The sequence below is a fragment of the Dermacentor albipictus genome, chromosome 5, assembly GCF_038994185.2.
Source record: "Dermacentor albipictus isolate Rhodes 1998 colony chromosome 5, USDA_Dalb.pri_finalv2, whole genome shotgun sequence".
Taxonomy (NCBI): Eukaryota; Metazoa; Arthropoda; class Arachnida; order Ixodida; family Ixodidae; genus Dermacentor; species Dermacentor albipictus.
The window spans coordinates 24,957,668-24,980,201 of record NC_091825.1 but is presented as its reverse complement, the minus strand read 5'-3'; the positions used below and the strand labels follow the sequence as shown (position 1 = coordinate 24,980,201).

The following is a 22,534-nucleotide window of genomic DNA, read 5'->3' as shown; positions in this document are numbered from 1 at the left end:
AGCTGATGGCCTTTTTCTCACCTGAAGCATGGGAGGCAATACTGCGCAGTACTAGGCTAGACATCCAACTACAGGCCATAGAACGAGCTGAAGTCGCCATCAAACATCAATTGACAACCATCTGGCCAGCCTGAAGAAGCCACGCCTAATCATCCCACCTAACGCTGATGAAATAAATGTTTTCCTAGTAGGCAGTTTTCAAAAGTCACCGATAGCATACCCAGCCTATTACAGGCCTCATGGAGACCCGGGCCTATTGCGGGCCTGACTGAGGCCAGGGCATGGCTACGAAGCTCCTTGGCCCAAGCACAGCCCGGGCCCGCAATAGAGATAGCTTACCTGACCCGCTCGGGCCCGTGCAGTTCTTTACCACGAACCACACTGTTCACACATTGTCTGCTAAGGTTCTACCTTAAGGCTGCTGGTAACAAAGTAAGACAAATACCTGTCCTGCAACTTTACCAGGATTCATTCTCAGTAGTGCATACTGCTCATCTGTAAAAGTGAAATTTCGTTGTAGTTAGTCTTTAATGTCTGTGGCTTTCTTTCCTTGCCACCACTTAACAGAATTGGCAAAATGAAGCTGTGTGCACAAATGTGTACACTGTAACTGTAGAGGATATTTAAGAAATTATGCATGTTGTATACATATAAAATATTTGTTGCTTTAATGTCACATAAAAAAAAGTCCTAACTTTCTTCTTGAAGTCATGCGGAAGAATTTTAATGTTTGATAAAATTTGACCCTGGGGGCTGAATTAAAGAATTTAATAAGGTGGTAAATATGCACTGGCTCATTTGACAAGATCCATTTTTTGCTTTGCAGACACGGCATATGCCTGTGACCCCCGAGTGCAACGCTTCAAAGAGGAAGAGCGTGAGCGCAAGCTGGCTCAGAAGCGAGCCCGACAGGAAGCTGCCAGGGCACGACAGGAACTTGAAGAAAAGGTACACCTGGGGCACTGCAGACTTGTCCTTTTCTCATAATTGTGTGTTGAATCAGGCAGTGATCTGTGGGCTTACCCCAGCAGCATTTATTAATTGATTCAATATATTAGATCTGCCCCCACGTCCACAGCGGATGCTCAGCATCAGCTGTGGACCACATTATTAAACAAGTTATCAATTAGTGTGACTTGCTGAACTTTATACATAATCTCAAGTTGCTTTAGAGTCAAATATGGACTTGGGATTGTAGCCAATAACTCATTCAGATCACAATTTTCTTAAATCATTGTTTTTGTTTTGTAGTGCTTAAAATTGCTCTACACGCTCCCATAACAGACTTGTCATGAGTAGCCAGAAACAAACTGTTTGGATAATATTTTACCAGAAATTTCTTAATCGCAAAAGCATAGTGCGCAGGCTAAACTTGCATAGCCATAGGAACTAGACAAGAATAACCAAAGCAGCACTATTACAGGGACACTGTCAGGCTTACAATTTTTGTAATTTGACATCTTAGCTATAGACACAAATGCCATCTCCCTAGATCAAAGATCCCATTAATATAGCTTGACCACATGGAACTGTTTTTCCTTTTGCGTGCCATCCGGCACCTTGGCATTGCTTCATGTATTTGCATCTTGATGCAATGCTTTTGATTTCCATGCAAGGCCTTCATGAAAGGCCCTCATTTGGATTTCAATGCAACGCCTTCATTTTCCTCAAAATGCCTTTGCTAAGGCCTTGCATTTGCGTGCAAGGCTTTCATGAAAGGCCTTCATTTACACCAAAATGCCCTTGCATCTTGATGCAAGGCCATGTATTTGCATCCTGGTGGATGGTGCTATCGGCACCATCCAATTGGTGGAACGTCATCGTTGTCGTCTGCTCCGCATCATACGTCTGCACCATTTTGCCCGTGTCAGCGAGGACGCGCATTGTAGTGTCAAAACCAGAGTGGAAATTGCGCACGAGGTACAAGTTTGACGCGAGAAAAGTGCGAAGGACACTGAATGAAAACTTCGAGAAACAGTGTATGGCACCGCAAGATGCTGACGATGTCGCATCCTGGTAGTATCGATGTCGCATCCTGGTCGCATCTTGGTAGTATCGGAGACGATACTACCAAGATGCTACCAAGGGTGGGCCTAATACTAAGGGGGGGCCTAATCAGCGTGTTGGCAGCCATAAAGACCGTCAGCTACTGACCCTTCAAGCAGCAGTCGCATGCGTCCAAGACACAATATATTAACAGCCCTCAAACTTGGAAGAGGGAAAGAAGAAAAATAAAAAGAACTATTGCAGTTGCCGTGCGCTGGTGCCATGATGGCACGGATGGTGCGGCTCACCCGCTTGACGGGGCTACGTTCATGATTGTAGATTTAGATGCAGTGGACACCTTATTGTCGCTTACCAAGTGCACAACTTTGCAATGGTGTACTTCAAATCCGCAAAGATGAACAGGAATGTGGACTTTCCATGAAATTGTGTTTGATGTGCGCGAACTGTAGAAAGACTTTGTCAGCGTGGAGATCGCCACATGTACGTGGGGATGAAAAAACGAACCCCATCACTGGGGACATTCAGGCTGCGCCTGCCATGTATGCAACCGGGAATAGACAGATGGCCCTTAATCACGTATTTTCGTTGAGGGGCATCAGCCATCATGGTCTCGACATGAAAACGTGGCAGCACTACACAAAGACAATGTTGACATCCACGGCTGATCCTGTGCCGCATTACCTGATGATTGACTGCAGGCGGTCAGTTCGCAAACTTTACACTGAGCTGCACGTGAGCCACCCTGGGAACATCGCGGTGTCCTACGATGGGTCTTTGACCCGCGGCCATTCATTGCTCACCAGTGTCAGCACCATAATAGATCTGTTTAGTGAACCAGACTTCGTTGTGTTGAACAACTTCTGTGCTGGTTGCGAGTCAGGCCGAAAGCAGAGTGATTCCTGCTGTGGAGCATGAAAGCATGGCCACTAGTGTCAAAAGAACACTAACAAGAAGGCTGGGGAGATGGAGATGAAGGCTATCCCCTTTAGATCTTTAGAGTGGCAAAGTCTGCGGTATACTACAGTGCTTTGCAATGAGGACAGCCACAGTTATCTTGCATTGCAAAGGGACAAACTCTATCGGTACATCCCATGCAAAATAAGACTGCGTGAACCATGTCCAAAAACACTTGTGGACAGCTCTACGCAACTGTGTTGTGAAAAACAGAGGCCCTGGCCTTGAGAGCGTCAGTGGAAAGGGCCGCTTGATAGGAGGCCTAATCAACAAACTCAGCTCCTACTATGGATAGGCTCTCAAAACCCACAAAGGAGATGTGGATGTCATGCAGAAAGCAGTGATGGCCACGTATCATCTCTTTACGTCTAATGACAATGTGGCTAACAACACTCTCTGCCCAACAGGCCCCGACTCTTGGTGAAAGCAAAATGCCGCAAAGGCCAAAGGTGTGCCTGCTCCAAAACACTGTTGAAAGCTGCATCCCCATGTTTGTCAGGCCTTGCTTCCCCTATATGAGTGCCTCTCAGACAAAAAGCTGCTTCAACGATGCCAGCATGGGGAAGCACAAAACAACAATGGAAGCCTGCATTCGATGATATGGGCACTGGCACCCAAGGAGTGCCGTGCTTTTTTGTTCACAGTCAAAGCTGCTGTGGCAGACGCAGTATTGAAGTTCAATGCAGGTAATGTAAGGGCTTCAGAAGACATTCTGATAGAACTGACTCTCAATCCAAGCAGACCAAGTCATAGCCGCGTGACTGAAAAGGATTGGCATAAAACGTTGGCATCAGCCAAGAAACGTGAAGCAACAGAAAATGCACCGGTAACTGAAAGAGCTGCACAAAAGTGTTAAGAGTCAACCAGACTATATATGCCTGGCACATACTGAGCTGCCCCAGCTGTAAATACATAAATTAAGTTGGTTTCTTTATTTTTTTTCCAGTTTTCTCAAAACAAAACGTTTTTTGGTCACTTTCGTATTTTGTCAAAGTGGTATCTCGTGATCTCGAAAAACTAGAGCTACAATTCCTTTTTTAACATAAAGCCCAAGCTGTATATATATAGATAGTACTAGGAACAGAATATTAATTTCCTGCATACATGTTTTTATATTTTGAATTTGTTTTTCCTTTGTGGTAGCAATGGTACAAACACTAAATTTTAATCCTCTGCATAATGAGTAATTATGAATTGATTTAAACACTGTTTCCAGCGCTGCACTTACTGCATGTTCTAGTATCCGGCTATGTAGTAATATTTGCGTTCTGCTGAGTGGTTTATTTTCTCTGGTCTCCAGAAACAATAGAGTGGCTGCTCTGTCTATCTCCTGAACTAATTGACCATTGACCTACAAGAAAAATTATTGCATATTTGAAATCAGAATAAAAAAATAAACAAGTTTGAATATTTTCATCATGTTTGGCCATAAAATACAGAAAATACTACAACAAGCAATGTCCCCCCTTAATAAGGGCATAAACATTGTAGCGAGTTATGGGTTACAAACCAGTAAGTGTATTAAAGGCATACTATGCAACAAGTTACACAATTACAACATAGTGAGGCTAAAAAGAAGTGCTTATTAGAAAATGTGAAAGAAATGCTGCTCAAAAAAAAAAGATTATTTGAAAAACAGTGACAAAGGGGAAAGGTAAAGAAATAACACAAAATAAAGAATACATAACTAAGCAAAGCGCATCCAATAATGTGGCTCGAAAATTTCCAGAGCAAATTATGATTTGTTACAGAGACAATGTTAACCCTCTAAGTGCTGCGGGCAAGTCTTACTCAGGTGTAATTGTTCTTGCAACCACTGCTAAGGATGAGTCTGTCTCATCCACCTGTTTGTGCACTCTTTCAAAGTGACAGGCCGGGCTGGTCCAATATATTTTGACATTCTGGCAAGTTCATTATTGCCTGCTAGGGGACCTACATGCTTTGTTCTTTGAGGTTGCTCTGGCACAGATTTAAAAAATGGCATCTGCCAGTGGCTGGTTGTCGTGCTCATCGTGAAAGCGTAACTTTCATTTGAATGGGTAATCAGGCTCAAAAGATTGTTTGCTTCTACATGAAAGCATTGGCAGTGATGACAGTGTTTTCTGTGCTATAGACACATCCCGTGACTCTGATATCGCCAGCTACCTACAATGATCATTCTGATATGGCCTGATAATAAATGAAGTAAGATTGACGGAACCCTATGCCAGCACCTAAATTTGTGCATTTTCAAACACGAGTTGTGAATTTACCACCCCCATGTCATGTATATTTCGTATCTACAAAAAATTTCCTGTCAGATGTGCAGTAAAGAAAATGGCATTTTCTGAACACATTTTCGAACACGTCTTCACATTACGCATGCGATGCTCTACCAATTGAGCTACCGTGGCCCCATTTTCCCATCCACTTTCTTGGGTATTTATGTTTCCTACTAGAACCCTGGGAGTGTTAGCCAGCACCATCACTCACAAACCTTGGTGGCGGATGTGGAACATCCTTTCTGCCGCACACGTCGCAAGTATGTAATCTTTTGGGGGGGAATTGGTAGAGCATCGCACGCGTAATATGAAGACGTGGGAACAATTTCCCCACCTGCGGCAGATTGTTTTTTCATCTACTTTTCCATTAATTTATCATTTCTTTATTTTGTTTAGTAAGTACTAGTAATTTCCCCTATGTAGTCCTTGGTGTCAATGCTTGTTGGCTTCTTATGATATGCTTAATAAAAATTGGGCCCCTCGGTTAACCGCCTTTCTTCTTATTTATTACATATCGAGGGTCTCGAATCCGGCAACTTTGATGCCTTCAGGTAGCATGCGTGGGTTTATTGACCAGTTGCCTTCAGCCAAAAAGATCACGTACTCGTGACACCTGTGGCAGAAAGGCTGTTCCACATCCGCTGCCAAGGTTTGTGAGTGGTGGCGCTGGCTAACCCTCCCAGGGTTTTACTAGGACACATAAATACCCAAGAAAGGGGATGGAAAATCGGCTCCACGGTAGCTCAGTTGGTGGAGCATCGCATGCGTAATGTGAAGACGTGGGATCGCTCCCCCACCTGCGGCAAGTGTTTTTTTTTTTTTCATTCACTTTCATTTCCATTAATTTATTATTTCTTTAATTCATTTAGCAAGTACAAGTAATTTCCCCTATGTTGTCCTTGTTGACAGTGTTTGTTGGCTTCTTATGTCACTGCTGTAGTCACTTGATGAAAAAGCATGAGAAGGAAACATTCCCACATGAACTTTCTGCCTAAGGCACCCGAGTGCTTCAACACCTTTTATCCTGCAGCCTTTAATTTTTTTTCAGCAACCATTTACTTAAGGATTTTGGAAAGCCAGTCATACAGCAGCCATTCTTCCTTGGAGAGTTTGTTTGCAACCAGTGTCTATGTTGTTAAGAGGCTGTTTTGAAGAGAAGGGTTTTCTTTGGAGATTTCAAATGGATTTGGGTTTCGTGAGAAACATGTACCTGGCCACTTTTATCTCATCAGACTAGATAATTTGGTGCCTTCTAGTAACAACTAGTAATGGTTCTAGTGACTTCTAGTAATTACTTTTAGTAGTAACTTCTAGTGGCCTTCTAGGACAATGAAAAAGCCATTACAGTGAAGCTTGGAAGGAAAAAGACGTACCAAGTTAGCTTAGAATTATGACAGAAGCACTAATAATGCATAATTAGGCCAAAAAGGACAAAATGAAACCCAGATGCGCTTGTTCAAACTGCACACTCCTGAAACCAGAACTAGAAGTGCGACTTTACTCAAACAAAAATACGGGCCGATCCTGCAGGTAGTGCATTCTAAAAATTCATTGAACAAAAGTCAAATGACGGACATAAACACACATTTTGTTCATGCTGGTTCGTGTACCTCGAGAGGAGGCGAAAGAAGGGTGGTTCGTGCAATCGATATCCCACCGGTGACCAGCTCCATTTTTCTGCAACCCACAGATAGCGTTGAGATACAGAATCTGATAGACAAAATAAAGAGCACAGCTTAGGCAGGTCCTGACGGAATTCAACCGGAGCCGATTAAATATGTCTGAAGCGAAATAAGTGTCGTTCTAGCTTATATTGTTAATTTGTCAATATCATCGGGAATTTTTCCAGATGCACTAAAAACTGCTCGCATAACACCAACCCATAAAGGTGATGCGAAAGTCTCAAATTACAGCCCAATATTGGTCTTAAATATGTTTTCAAAGCTTTCCGAAAGCGTCATGGTTGACAGGCTGTGGTCTTCCTTGACTAAACAATATGTAATCTCAAAGTACCAATATAGTTTCCAAAAGAATAAGTCAGCAGAGCAAGCCCTTCTAGATATCAAAGATAAAATAATTCAGAACATCAAAAAACAGAGGGCTACACTTGGCCTTTTTTTAGATTTGTGGAAGGCTTCTGACTCGATCGATCATAAACTATTATTACATAAACTAGAACTCCACGGAATATGCGTCGTCGCTAATGATTTATTAAGTTATTTAACGAATCAAAACCAATTTGTTCAGATAAATTCTATTACCTCTGACATTTTGCTTATAAAACAGGGTGTACCTCAAGGCTCAAAACTGGGCCCACTGTTGTTCCTAACTTATGTAAATTATATTGTATGAGTACCCGACTAACCTGACTTGGTAATGTATGCTGATGATACCAACATGTTTTTTACATCCAGTGACACTTCTGAACTTTCTGTCGGCGTTCATGCGTATCTAAATTGCTTGTCAGTTTGGCTGAGAGAAAATAGTCTTGAATTAAATACTGCAAAAACAACGCACATTTTATTCAGGGCTCATAACAGGGACATACGCAATGACATTAACATTTATTTCAATGATATGGCGATTAACCATGTCCAGGAACAGAAATTGTTAGCCGTATGGTTTGATGAACATTTATCTTGGGGATTGCATATAAGGATACCATGCAATTACCTTCTTAATCTGTCGGTATTATTAAGAGGATTATTAACCCAGTGGATTCCGTTTCGGCTCAAACAACAATTATACAGGGCTCTCCTTTACACTAAACTCTTCTACGGGGTCCTGGTTTGGGGAGCAACTTCAAAAACAAACTACACGAAGGTCATTCTTTTACAGAAACGAATCCTTCGTATATACGGCAATTGCCATAGCCGTTTTGTAGACTTTGAAACAGTTCCGTTACTTCAACACCACTCCCTTCTTCGAGCAGACAGAATATATTGTAAGAAGCTTCTGATGATCATACGTAAATGAAAATTATTCACCAAAATAGGCATTGATGAAATATTTCGTTATTCACTACCCCGGAATACCAGACACTTACCTAAAACAAGAACAAATTATGGAAAACAAACATTCATGTATCGATTGATACAAATATTAAACAAGGTAGGAGAACTGTTAAATTTCAGCGCTTCAGAAGGCTCTCTCAAAAAAGAGGTTAGTGCATTATTACACGCCGACGACATTTGCTTTCACTAACTTAAATTATTTATATTTTCTGTTATTTCATCTGTATGTATGCTTGCATGACCTAACAAAGAGCGCATGGAGATAGCATTTGTGCTGATGTTTATGCGGCTTCCTCATTCCAATAAAGAAATGTTGTTTGTAATCATTTTCGTTACTGAAATTCTGCTCTCTTCTGCGAAATGTATGTACATCTTATACGGATTCGTTTGCACTGATTGTAACCGCTGTTGTAACTGTAAGGTCTGGGACCTCACAGTCCTCACAGATCTGTCAAGCCATCGTGCCTTCAGTTCCAGTCTCCCCTCACTCTGACGAGAAATAAAGTCGATTCATTCATTCATTAAAAAATGTGGGCCGACCCTAAAGTTCGTGCAGTCTAAACAACAGACCACATGGTTGCACTGGGGAAGCTGTCCTGTGAACTGCTGTTGGCTCTCCTTTTTTTTTCTTATGACACCAGGTGATTTTGTGTTTAAAGCTAATCATTTGTTCCTGATAACTGTTCTTTTCGCACTAGTCAGTACAGGTGTGATGCCTAATTATATGAAAATAGTTATTCCTGCAGTAAATACACGTGCCTGCATTTCACCATTTGACTTTCAAATCAATATTGCATACTTACTCTTCATATTTCACATTACTCTTCATTTGCTTCACATTAGAAAAAGCTGATATTCACCTACGTCTTAAAGATACATAACAAATCTAAAAATGCAGCAGCTGCTTACATAATACAAGATGCAACAAAATAATGTTGCCTGAACCAAACAGGAACAACACCCTTGAACCCGCTAGCATCGATTATGGAGGCTGTGAGATGGTGTCTGTCTGTGCTTAATATGATCAACAGCAAGTCAGAATCCAACTGATTGACTATAGCACTTGCCTTCATCAAAGCAGCTGCTGCTTTTCTTGCCAGCTAGGAGTGCCAGGTATCCATGAGTCATCTTGCTAAACCACTGGCACGTTCAGTCTCGAATTTCGCACAGCGTTAGCATTTTGCAGTGAGCTTGGTGTGCTACCATATTTTCAGGCATTGTTTGCCAGTTTTGTCTGCACTAAATCTGGAGTATGTGTTGCTTGCAGTGATGCCGCTCCAAGATGTTCTGTTTTGCTGTGACTGTACAATGGGTGGCACCATCTGTCATTGCTACTGTGAAAGCGTGGTGTTCACCATAGTTGTGATAGATGGCACTACCGTTCCATTGCAGTGGAATCGACATGTTTTCAGAGGTGTCGCTGCAGATTGCATTCAATTCGAAATCATTGTGGTGAGACTGGCAAGCAATGCATGAAAATGTGGTATTGAACCAAACAGACTGGATGATGTTACCTTCATAAGAAATTTGAGTGAATGAGAGAGCAGTTTAACTGGAAATGTCATATAGCACATCTGGCACTCCTACTTATGCAACACACGGTTTATAAACACTGCGTAGGAAAGCATTCCCTGATGACAAGTCCTCTTGCTTGAAGTTCTGGCACCATCCTGAGGCTTCTCTTGATTACCCACAGATCATGAGGATGTCCAATTTGATTCAAATTGTGCGTCTGGCACTTGTGATATGAGATGTGGCATTGTTGTAACAATTCCAGGAACGGCAGGAGCGTGAGGAAGCGCAACGTCTGGAGCGGGAACGGCAGGAGGAGGATGCCAGACAGCAGGTGAGCTTCAACTGGTTGCCATCTTGGCTGGTATTGGGCACTTCATTTTTATATGTGCACACTGACCGCATCGTTCAGGGCTCTCTGCGAAATGCTTTCATCATAGTTTTTCTGTGAGGATTGCTTTTAAACAACTTGGAATCTTCTGGCAGACAGCTACAGCAGACACTCCTGCATTGGACTTTGCCAGGACATTGTTGATAGCTCCAAAGATTAAAAATCCTTTGTCTCGCAGTGCTCGATGAAGTGAGAGCAAAAGCAACCATCCAAAAGTGAAACCACAGAGGAACCTGCGAAGCTCGTGAACCACGTGATAACAACCACATGCTGAGTACCACCTTTCCAGGCTGAAACATTTCGAAACTGTTGAGCAAATGGGCCCAAATATATCATGAACTTTGTGGGATTCTCCACCGTACTCTTGGGACAAAGGAACGAGAACACAGTAGTGCAAACAGTCACAAGGGAATTTATTGCACCTTTCATAGATCAATGCCTGCTAGGCGAGTTGCTATCCACAAAACATGCCGATGGGCGCGCGACAAATCTAGAAGTCCGACTCACCGCGACCGGAAAACGAGTGAATATGTTCGCCCCATGCTTGATCCCAACGCCTGGTCGTTCGCGTGTTCGGTCACGCCAACGGTGCCGCATTCGAAGGCGGCCACGCGAGGCGGTCTCGCAGTCGCATGGGTCGCCGCGCGCGCAGGATGTCCACACTCTTCGCCGACCCGCCGGGAAAGAGCCCCCCGCGCCTTCTCTCGCGGCGCCCTGTCGGCGGCGTTAGCAGCGCAACACTCGCGCCATTTCTCGCGCCGCGCTTGTACCACTCCGACCGCCGCGGGCGCCAGGCCACGCGAGCCGTGCGGGAAAACAACATATCAGGGGATGCGTGAGAGTTGCGCATCCCTACAACTTACAAAAAAAATGTTATGAGTGCTGACGAGAATGGAGATTAGGTATAGTAAATGGGCATCTTCAGGACAAGCATTCAGTAAAAGCCTGTTTGGTGAGGAATAATTATCCTTGGTGTGAAACGTTTACTCCCCAAAATACAAAAAGAATGTATAGTATTGCATTAAAATAGCGAGGCCAAATAGATTGAACATCCACCAAATTAACTTTGGTTAACTTGATATTTTGCTTAGTTCATTATGCCATGAAGGTCTTGGCTGGTGGCAGTTTGTTTCTGTAACACAAGCCTGCATGACCTGCATGCTTTTCAATCCTAAATATGACATGCATACAAACCATCGAATTCACTATGAGTTAATGTGGGAATATTCATACGAATAGCAGGAGTGAATCAATGTGGAAATGCCTTTGTACGTTGAAAAAGACCTTGACGGCACCCTGTGCAGTGCCTCTCTTGCCTTGTGTTTGACCACCGGATGCTGCAAAGTGTGTGTGCCGGTCTTTTCCGTGATCTGTCTGTGCAGAGAGAGAAAGAGCGTCGGGAAAAGGAGAACCTTCGCAAGCAGCTCAAGAAAGAACGCAAGGCCCTAGAGGCGGTATGCACGGAGGACGGGCACTACGCAGCTGATGCGGAAGAGCATGTTGTGCGTCTGGAGCAGCTTCACCGGCTCTGCCAGCTGCTCAGCCTGGAAGAGTGAGCGCCCCTTTCTTTGGCAGCACAAATCTCGGTGGCTCGAATTTCTGGAATTATCCGTGTACATATGACGGAAACAGACAATGAAGCCTGGGCTGTGACCAGCTAACAATTCCAGGGCTAATCTTGTACATGTGCACAAATGCCCAGGGAAGTGCACAAGAGGATGGTAGATGAATTGGTAAAGCACTGCACGCGTAATGCATAAGATTTGGGTTAAGCTTCCAATTTTGACAGAAGTTCTTTTCGTACACTTTCATTTCCTTTTAACCTATCATTTCTACAAAAAATTCCCTTATGCTTTTCCAGGCTTCATTGTTTGTGTCTACAAATGGTTGTGACCAACAAATAAATTGAGCCCCTTGAATCCCTTTAATCTTCCCGCAAATTTAAGGGTGCAGTTGAACCTCGGAATAATGAAATAGGCAGGGAATGCGAAAAGATTCGCTTTCGCGAGAATTTCGGTGTTGCAAAAGAGACAGCACAGATAGGTAATGCATCGCAGAACAAAACTTTACTGTCACAATTCCGTTAGCCTACTTTGTAAGCTTTGCTCGAGGATATAGAACCGCATTGTCGACAGTTCAAAGTGTGGCACGTCGACCAGCAGTGGCAGTACTTCCGTAGTACAGTATTCTCGGTCAATTGCTTTCGGAGATGCGGTCGCTTTTGCAAGATGTTGTGTAACTCGGCACTGGACACAGAGCAACAGCGCATGAAGCAGCATTTCTCCAGTGCACGCGGTTGCCCGTAGGTGCCAACACGTCCGGTGCCAAGCACAAAAGTGATCGTATCTCGTGTACCCAAAGGCACACAAACGAGATAATGGCCCTTTTGCACAAGTCTGCATCCGGCGCCAAATCCACTCGCGATGCCTGTCGGGTGGCACCATAACCAGCGTTCTTGAAGAAAAGGATGCATATTCCTGGACGATCGTTCAATCATGACCCGATGCGGAACACTCCATATGCTGCGACCGCCATCTCAAGCACCATAAACAATTCCATGTCGGTGGGACGTGTATTTCCTTGTTTTTGCTGCATTTTTCTCACCGAGGTGCACATTACAAAGTCCACTGCCACAATTGGCAATTGTTGTTCGAAACATGCTTTCAGCTTGCGTTCAGTTTCGCCTCGCGTGATTGGCCTATAGGCCTCGCCGAGTCGTCAGCCGCGGGCAACGCAAGCTGAATGCACGTTTCGAACCACAATCTACGATCTCGCCAGTGGGCATGCAAAAACCTTAGTCACATGTCGGTAGCAACATGCATGCCGCTTATGGTGCCGCTTCAAACGGGCGATCAACAAACAACAAACTGAAAGAAGCTATAGTTCATCGCATTGAAAAAAACGAATTCACGCTCGGTATTTTTTTAGATTTCAGCAAGGCTTTTGATTCCCTCGATCACAGTATTCTTTTGCACAAACTAGAATCAAATGGCATTCGTGGTAGTTGCTTATCTTTACTAGAATCTTATCTTCAAAACAGATTCCAGAGTGTACACATTAATAAATGTAGCTCGTCATTCTTGCCTATCACTTGCGGTGTACCGCGAGGGAGTATCCTGGGCCCCCTGATGTTCAATGTTTATATCAACGATATCGTGAACACGGACACAACAGTTAAGTACGTAATATACGCAGATGATTCAACGATACTTTTCTCTGACATTAACCTGCCTCATCTAATATCCAGAGCTAACGACGTACTTTCGGAGATTTCCTCGTGGTCAAAAATCAATAGACTGAAGATTAATCCAAATAAAACTAAAGCTGTAATATTTCATGCTAAAAATAAAACAGTGCCTACTCACCAGCCGTTAATTCTTGATTCACAGCAAATAGATATTGTTGATACGCATAAAATACTTGGGGTTTACTTTTCATCAAACTTAAGTTGGGATGCTCACGTTAATTACCTATGCAGGAAAATCTCATCTGTAACAGGAGTCGTGTCTCGCTGTCGTAGTCTGCTGCCACTCAAGGCAAAACTTCAAATATATCACGCATTATTTAACTCACATTTAAATTATTGTATGTTGATTTGGGGCACAACAACAAAAAGAAACATAAATGAAATACTTGTTCTACAAAAAAGGATAATTCGCTACGTTGGAAACATTGAACGTCTGGGAACCACATGCAAATCATTTGAAAGGTTCAGTATAGTTCGGGTTGACAATATTTACTCATACCGCTTGTTGAACACACTCTACTTTTCAAACAGAGAAATTTCGGACTTTATTACAGCCTTATCATGTCTAGAGCGTCGTATTATTACAGTACCTACAAGAAACACCCATATATGGTCTATACCGCGATTTCGTACAACTTATAAATATCAAACTTTGGCCTACAACGTCCCAACAACACTAAACACGTATGAAAACACAGCCAGTTGCAGTAAGAAACAGTTACGTTCTTTCTTTTGTTCTATTGTTTGCTAGTGAAAGATTCAGTATCTATAACTATCTACTAGTATATATAATGCTTGCAAATCGCTTGTTAAAAACATTAATTTTTTTTGCTGCATTTTTTAGTGTGTTTGTTGGAGTGTAAATATGCGGTACTATGTGTCAAAATTTGCATATGCATTTTTATGTGCATCGTATTTCAAGTGTATTTGTGTGATTTATGAATGTTATATTACGCAATGTAATCTATCTTTTTTTTCATTTTTTGCCTTTGTAACCGCGTATCTTAGTCCTTTTCCTCGGCACCTTGTATAGCCGCTGCCATGTAACGGTTACCTGGGCCCCGTCAAGCCGTTCTTACGGCTTTTAGCCCAGCGGACCTTCCAGCATATTGTCTGGTAAATAAACTTGAATTTGAATTTGAATTTGAATTTGAAAAAGATGGCGGCCGTGACATGTTTCGAGCGCATTGATCGCTTCCGGCGCTTGGTTTTTGTGAACAAAAATGGCAGTGCCCACACAAGTGTAATATGGTGGTACTATTTTACTCAATTTTAGTGCAAAACAATCACATTTGAGCACATTTTGGAGCCTGCTAACCTTACGCAAATAGGTACCATATTTACTTGAATCTAACGCACCCTTTTTTCCAATAAAATGGGTCCTAAAATTGCGTACGTGTTAGAATTGAGTACGACCATAAATCTGTGTTACCATATCGCCATCGGTATTTCAAAATGGATGTCTCGTACGCACTTCGAGCCTAGTTGCCGTAGCTTTCTCCATGTGCTGTAGTATGTGTGCTTAGGCAATGCTTCCTTTGGCCTAGGTTAAGGCACCGTCTGTCTTCCCATGTACTGCGTTTGCTCTATCAGCATGGAAGTGCCAACTGCAAAGACATGCTGAGTTCATCACGATGCCGCAATTTAATTAAAAGGAAAGCAATCACGTGTGTGGATATGGACGGAAATCGGGTCGCATCACGGGCATTCGGAGTTCCCGAAACTTGCGTGCGAGACTGGCTCAAACAGGAAGGTTCTACACTGGCGGCTGCTACGTACAGCACGGCCATGCGGTCCCTATCTTGAAAGCGATCTGCGACGGAGACAACAGTCTACGCATCTAGGCACACCATGCTGTGTTCTCATCGCTTCGTTTGCGTCGAAGCGAGAGGCTGCACAAAAGTCGATTACCTCGTTCCTGCTATCGCACTTTCTCACTCCAGCATTTAAAGTGTTTCTGCGGTCATTGAGTGAGACGTGTTCATGTTTGCTTGTGCGTGCATCACACCATGCTTGCTAATTTAGTTAGTAAGCGAATGTTTAAAAGTTTATACAGCCAATGAAACTACTATCCTTACGTTCTACTAATCTGCTGTCGTAATCAATGATTCGCCTTTCGAGCGAAACTGCAACTTTTTTTATTTATAACAACTTTAGTGCATCGGGAGTAAATCTTTTTTTCCAATTGAGAGAAAGTTGTATTTTTGTATGAAAGAATAAGGTGGGCGGTACTGTAAAGGACTTTTCTTTTTTTGGTCGCGGAAAAAGATTGCGCGTTACAATCGAGGGCACATTAGAATCGAGTAAATATGGAAATATACGGAGTTAGACAAATTTAATTGATGCGGGATTGCAGTACAGCGACATTTTGTTGCCGAAAGGTATAAAATGCATTGAATCCTATGGGCGTTCGCCGGGGATACGAAAATGTTTCGTTCTCGCGAGAATATTGTTTTTCCTGGATTTTGTTATCACGGGTTTCGACTGTACTACGTACCAGGAAATGGGGTGCTGTACTAAGCAAAAGCATAGGTTGCGTAAGAACATTCCCCTACAAAAGTCTGCTGCACCTGTTCTCATGTGCACAGCTATGGAAACCCAGCATTTTATTCTCCCCACTGTAGACTGGGCTCGTTACATGGCACGGGCAGGCACTTACATTTACTTCTTGTCCATTAGTAGCGTTGTTTGTATGTGCATGCATCTGTTTGGTGGACTGCAACAAAATCCCTCTTCCTATGTAGGCTGCAGCAGCTCAATCAAGCTTTGGAAGCAGCCTCCAACGTGGATAAGAGGAAGACATTGTTTCTTGAAAAAGTATGCCCTTTCTATTCTATTTCTAAAGGTTCTCCTTTGATGCCACAAAGAAAAACTTTGCAGAAGCTTTAGAATTTAAGGGCCCTGCACGTCTTAAGGCTTTTCCAGGTGTAACACCATAAAATATTGTAAATCTGCAGGTCATGTACGTACCACACTGAGATTGTAGGAGTTATGTGGCATTGAAAACTTTTAGTTACTAGAACTTTGTGTGCATCATGTAGTGCGTTGTGATTATAAGTCACGTACATGAAATGGGAAAATTGGCATCCACCCAAATTGTAGCGCAAAGCCCTTTCCTCCACCTTGCAGACTTCTGCAGAACTGATGTGCCATATTCATAATGACTCTAAAGCTCGCCAGTCTGACTAGGGTGTAAGTCCCTTTGAGATTGGCGATCATATGGCAGGCATTACCAAATCATGACTGGCAGCTTACTGTCATCTTTGAAAAGAAAAGTGTACAGTCATCGCATTCTAGAGGTGCTTATATATGCGATGGAAACTTGGAGTTTAACAACGAAGCTTAAGAAGAAGTCAAGGGCTGCACAACGAGCAATATAACCAAAAACGTTAAGCTTAAGGTTGAGAGACACGAAGACATGCAGCGGCGTGGATTAAAGACAAAACAGGGCTCACCAGTGCTCTAGCTGACATTGAGGGGCAGAAGTGAAACTTGGCTGGCCAGGTGATGGGTAGCATATATAACCAGGGGTCTATTAGAGTTATAGAATGGATGCCAAGAGAAGCAAAGTGCAATCGGAGGATGGCAAAGAACTAGGTGGTGTGATGAAATTAGGGAATTTGCAGGCTTAAGGATGGGGTCAGCCGGGGCAGAAAAGGGGTAATTGGAGATCGCTGGGAGAGGCCTTCATCATGCAGCGGAAACAAAAAATAGGCTGATGTTGAAGACGGATTGGTGATTGCAAGCACTGCATCTTTTGCATCTCAACCACTGTGTGTACGTACGTGTGTGGTAGGCCAAGGCCCTCGAAGAGCGTCTGGAGCGTGAGAAGGCAGAGCAGCTGGGTGGTGCTCAGAGTGGGCGAGGCCAAGGAGGAGGGGATAAGGGCTCCGCCTCCTCCGGTTCATCCTGGACTCCAGATGACGTGCAGCTGCTTGTCAAGGCTGTCAACCTCTTTCCTGCTGGCACAGCCAACAGGTATGTGTCGTCTGATTTCCGGCTTTGCTCACTTTTTGTATTTTCTGCTAAGCCAGTGTTTGTGCAAGTGTTGTAGTTATGTCGTGTAAGTAATACTCGTGATTAAGCTGTTCGTGATAAACCGTGGGATGCTAGGTGATTAGTAGCTCACCACAACTGCACCAATCTAAAGCAAGATTTTGTTTGTCATATGTAATTATGTGCTTACTAATAGGAATTTTGAATAGAATGTAAAGTAGCAACAGCACCAAACCTGTTAAGCTTTGAACTTTTGAAACCTTTTAGGCAGTAGTATGGTTATTCTGTCTGGCCATATGTTTGACCCGCTAATACGCAATTTGGTTGAAAAGTGAGGCCTGTTATGCCTCAAGTCCACTTGGCAATCGCACACACACTCCTGTGAAAACTGTTTGAAGGCTATTTGGGAAATAAAAAGAATTCAGAATTTAAAATACCAAGATAGATATAATTATAAGATAGCAAAAGTGGAAAGCTGATCTCTGGCTGTAGGGATTATGATTATGAATTTCATAGAAATCAAACATATCAAACAGTTTTGTGGTAAAGTTGCCCAGATAAAGCAGAGCAGCATCTCTGTCACAGTGATACTGGCTAACATAGTAGTTGCCGAATAGAATGGCACTCTTTTTATGTCCATTAAGTATCAATATGCATGTCACCTTAAATTCCTGGGCAGCCAGTGATGCTTGATTAAATTCAAGAATGTAATACCTTGTTGATTTATGCATACAGCCTGATTAGATAAACCTGTCTCATTCTCACGTAACAATGACTGTTGCTAACCATTAATATATTGCTTGCACTTGTTTTAAACACTTGCACATTATATTTTTATGACTGCCTGTAGTTCTTGTGCCAGCTTTATTATATTTGTTCCTGCATTGATTTATTAGAATGTTTATCTCATGTTGCATTGGATTCTTATGTAGTGTCACATTTATTTTCATGCTTCCTGCTTTGTTCTTTTTGCCTTCACCTGGCCAAACATTAAACTGGTTGTACGTCGTCCATGTTAGGTAACATGTATCATGTGTGCGAGGTGTTTGAGAGCATAATAACTACTTCAATATTAGCAATAATATTTCAGTCTAGAATCGAAATTTTACATTGATTTTTTTTACCAATGCTTTCAAAGGCCGTTAGATAAAATTAAATTGGGCCACAATTATTGAGTGATTTTGACTTGATAATGGCAGCATGCTCGAATTGTGTGAGTGTGAGGTAATATATCTCGCCTGTCTTTTGTTTATTAGATGCCTGTCTGAAGCATGTTTGGTGTTAAGCTGTACATTGCTGCCAAAGAATGGGACTGCCACCTCCGTCAAACTGCTTGGTGTTGCCTTTATGCAGCTGCTCCCTTCTTGTTATCAAGAAAAATTAAACTTGAATTGAAACTAAAAATTGAAATTAGATTATTGAAGTGGCAACAATGTTCATTAAATTTCTAAATAATTAATGTCTTGCGTGAAAGGGATAAAATGTCATAACTCACGAAAAGGGATTGCCATCGAATAATAAAATAGTGCATATATAGCAGTATCTATTCACTACTCAGAATTGCTTACTAATAACACACTTGTATTTGTTGTTCTCAATTTCTTTACACAATAAAGACATGTCAAAAAGTGACCTTCCTGATGGGAAATATTCTGTAGACCCAAGTCACCTTTCTTAACTACCAGCTGTATAATATTGCAGCACATCTCTCACAGAAGGTGGGAATTGAAAAGTTGCAAGGCAGAAATTTGACCATTGCAATCTTTATTCACCGTCTCAAAGGCTGCACCTACTATTTGCCAACAACGGTGCCTTGCAAGCTTTGATTTACTGTGACACTACATGAAGCTCAAATAAATGTCAAAAAACTAAATTTTCACTCTTCATTTGCACAGAATACTGCACAACTGAGGACTGGTAGAAGGCAGGGAAAAATTTACACAAGCAGGGATTAACTGCTGGAATTTTTGGCGGCTTTAATCCCAGGTATCAGAATGCAATTGGAACATATTTCTGTGACTTGACACCACCTCATGTCAACAGAAAGTAAATAAATAAGTAAATAAAAATAAATAAGGCTTAGAAAAGCAAATGTCAGCTCCATGTTTTAACACTTTGTGTGTGGTTTGCACACAGGAAAACACAATGGGGCCTACTCCAAGTACAAAATAAAACCTGTCTCGGCTTCCTCTTTGGCAGGCAAATGTTTCTGTCAGCTACCAGGCACACTGCTCTGCTGCCATTTTGTTCAGGCATTAAAGTAGCCAGCATCATTCTGATTTTGATGTTGCCTTTGCAAATCTGTCTTCTTTGCCAGAATGGGAACAAGACATAACATGTGCGTTGTCCATTTTGCTGTCTAGTTTGCTTTCTTTGAGTGTTGGAACACAGCCTTTATTTCACAAAAAGCTGATCATGGTGGCGACACCTGTGGGGATGGCTGCATGCAGCAAGGGGCCCAGCAGTGGAAATGTTCATCCACGCGAAGTAGGCACTGCTTTGACATCCTGCTTTGCTGCTTGTTGGAGCAGGTGGGAGGTGGTGGCGGCCTTTCTGAACCAGCATGGAGCCACCTCTGATCGAACAGCCAAGGAGGTACTCGCAAAAGCCAAGAGCTTGCAAAAGCTAGGTAAGCTTCTGCATTGATCCAAGGCTCACCCAAGTGCGGTTGAACCTCACTGTAGTATCAGTTGTCTTCCAAACAAGAAGCCTTCATCAAGGTTGAGCGTTGGTTTAGTTGGTGCTGCGTAATTGATGTTTTCCCAGCATATTGAACATGCAGAATGGACACACACAGTACTGAACTAACAACTCAAATTTATTTTTCTTGGCACAGGTATAAATGGGCTTTGCACCAGAAAAATGGGAAAAGTAACAAATGAAGTGAGGCACAAAAATTGCAGTGTGTAAAAAGCATCCCACCGTATGTGCCACTTATTAGTAGTACCATCCCTCAACCAGGCTATACTGCCAGAATCTGCAGTCCATCCTGATGGCTGAATAACTACACAGTGTAGGTTTGTTGTGCATATTGTAATGCTAAGTCTTTTTTGTGCTGCTTTTGTTTTAGTTTTTTCCAACACAGTTAAAAGCACAGCTCTGTGTGCTTTGTTAACGGTAGTCACAAATCTGCATTGCCTTTCTTTTGCTGTGATGTGTCAAGAGTGCATGCCCCCTTGCTAATGCTAAGCACCTGCCTGCTGGATGCAAAGGATGGAAACAAAAGAAAAAAACATGGAGTTTTACAAATACAAATACAAAGAAATCGGGAGGCAAAACCTGTATGATAACAGAAAGGACAGTGCCTTGCTGTGACACTAGCTGGCTGCTTAAGGTCAAGAACATAGTGCAACAAATACAGTAAACGCTCGTTATAATGAAGTAAATGGGGTGGCAAAAAAATTGGTTATAACGATAAATTTATAAAAAGCAACTACCTCTTAAAAGGTGTGTTTCGATTTTCTGAACAGCTTACGCATGCAAGAGATACGGCATGTTTTCCTGACCTGCATGCAAGAAAAGAATATGGGGACTGCACCTAAGTACTACGAACATGAACGCATTTTCACCTGTTTATCCCTAGCCGATCTGGACTACGCGGACACAGAAAAATGCTCCGGAATAAGCTCTCCCTCCATTCGTCTTTCATAGCGTAGTGGTTACAACAATGCGCTGGTGTTTGGGAGGTCTGTAGCCTGAATTTGTTGTTGTATCATTCTTTTTTTTTTCCTCTCCTTTCTTAAAAAAAAATCTGGATTGTATCATTTCCCGCTTTCACTTCTAGTGTACCCTAGTTGTTTTTTACCTATGATTCACCACCAGGCCTGGCATGAATGGTTCCTGCCAATAGGAGCGAAGGGACCTGGCACAAAGTGCTGGGTTGGAGCTTAGGGGCATGATGCTTTAGTGGCTGCAGACCAATAAATAACAATGCATTCATACGGCGAATTTGTTGTTTTGTGTACTTCCCCTTTACAGATTTTGTAATGGCCACTGTGATCCTGTTTGAACGGAAGTTAAGCACCAGTTCTCGCATAGTGTGCATTGCCATCGGCTAAGGACAAGCCGAGCAAAGCTTGCATGCCTCCGTTGTACCTAGGCGCAGTCCCCAAATTTCTCTCTCCCAACTCGCACACGTGCACTAGCATCGGGCCAAGGTGGTGCAGCTCTCGCATGTCTGTGCCGTTGACAGAATGGAAATGTGCCCTTAAAAGCTAAGAAAACGAAGCTGGAATAGCACAACTCCATGGAAGTCTAATACCTACATCACGCGGCACATTTTCGATCACAGTCTAGCCAGGTCGATATAAAACACTTTTGATCGAAACCACGCATTCACAAAGCCTGCACCTGCCAATGCATGCACGCAGGCAATCACAGAGGAAGTAGTGCACCTTGATTCGGGTGACTATTGGCATGCAGGGCATGTGGAAGGCTGCACAGAGTAACACTTGTCTATTCTATTGCAGACTTTGCGCACTACTTCCACAGTGCCATGACAGCGTCGCTTGCCGATGATAATGCACAAGCCCAGCATTGAGAAAAACGGTGCGCGACAAAGAAACTAAGGGTCACTTGTGCAAGCGGCACAAAAGGCGCCAAGCATCACCGGGAGTGCGCACTCGCTTGCAGCTGATAACACGCAGGCGCAGCATGGAGGGGCTGTGGGGTAGCTGGTGACAGACAGGGTAGCTCGTCCACCCAGCATGGAAAGCTTGCGCTGACCAGCGCCATGAGCGTTCACACACCCCTTGCTGGTTCGCTCTGAGCGGCAAAGCTTATTGTCTCCAGTGAGAGCGCGAATGTCAACGAAACAAGCAGCCATGCTCTTCGTGCTTCATCAAGGTAGGTGTGGCCAGCACTGCCGAAGACATGCCACGCGCCAGAGCCACAGCACATGACAGGTCACTTAAAAGTCAAATGTCACTTCACAAGTGATTGCTATGCTCAAGTCGCTCACGAATGTCACGCGCCTACTACTCGGCTGCTCCTAGCACACTGCAAGTACTGGACGTGCTGACTCCAGTACTTGAACGCATCCCATAGCACCATGGCCCGCCCCTCGCTGCCCTTCCACAAGGAAGTCAAGAAAGCATCTCTATTGCAGTGGAATGCCCATGGTCTGAGATCGAGAATTTCAGATTTTAGACAC

At 43.1% G+C, this 22,534-nt stretch overlaps 1 protein-coding gene across 1 annotated transcript in view; it reads left to right on the top strand.

The window, feature by feature from the left end:
- Positions 1–22,534, top strand: part of LOC135898298 (dnaJ homolog subfamily C member 2) — a 139,531-nt gene that overhangs the window by 68,496 nt on the left and 48,501 nt on the right. The window contains exons 9-14 of the mRNA XM_065427170.1: positions 827–948; positions 10,014–10,082; positions 11,522–11,691; positions 16,131–16,203; positions 17,183–17,364; positions 19,914–20,011. Of these exons, the coding sequence (XP_065283242.1) occupies positions 827–948; positions 10,014–10,082; positions 11,522–11,691; positions 16,131–16,203; positions 17,183–17,364; positions 19,914–20,011 (714 nt within the window). The remainder of the gene's footprint in view (positions 1–826; positions 949–10,013; positions 10,083–11,521; positions 11,692–16,130; positions 16,204–17,182; positions 17,365–19,913; positions 20,012–22,534) is intronic.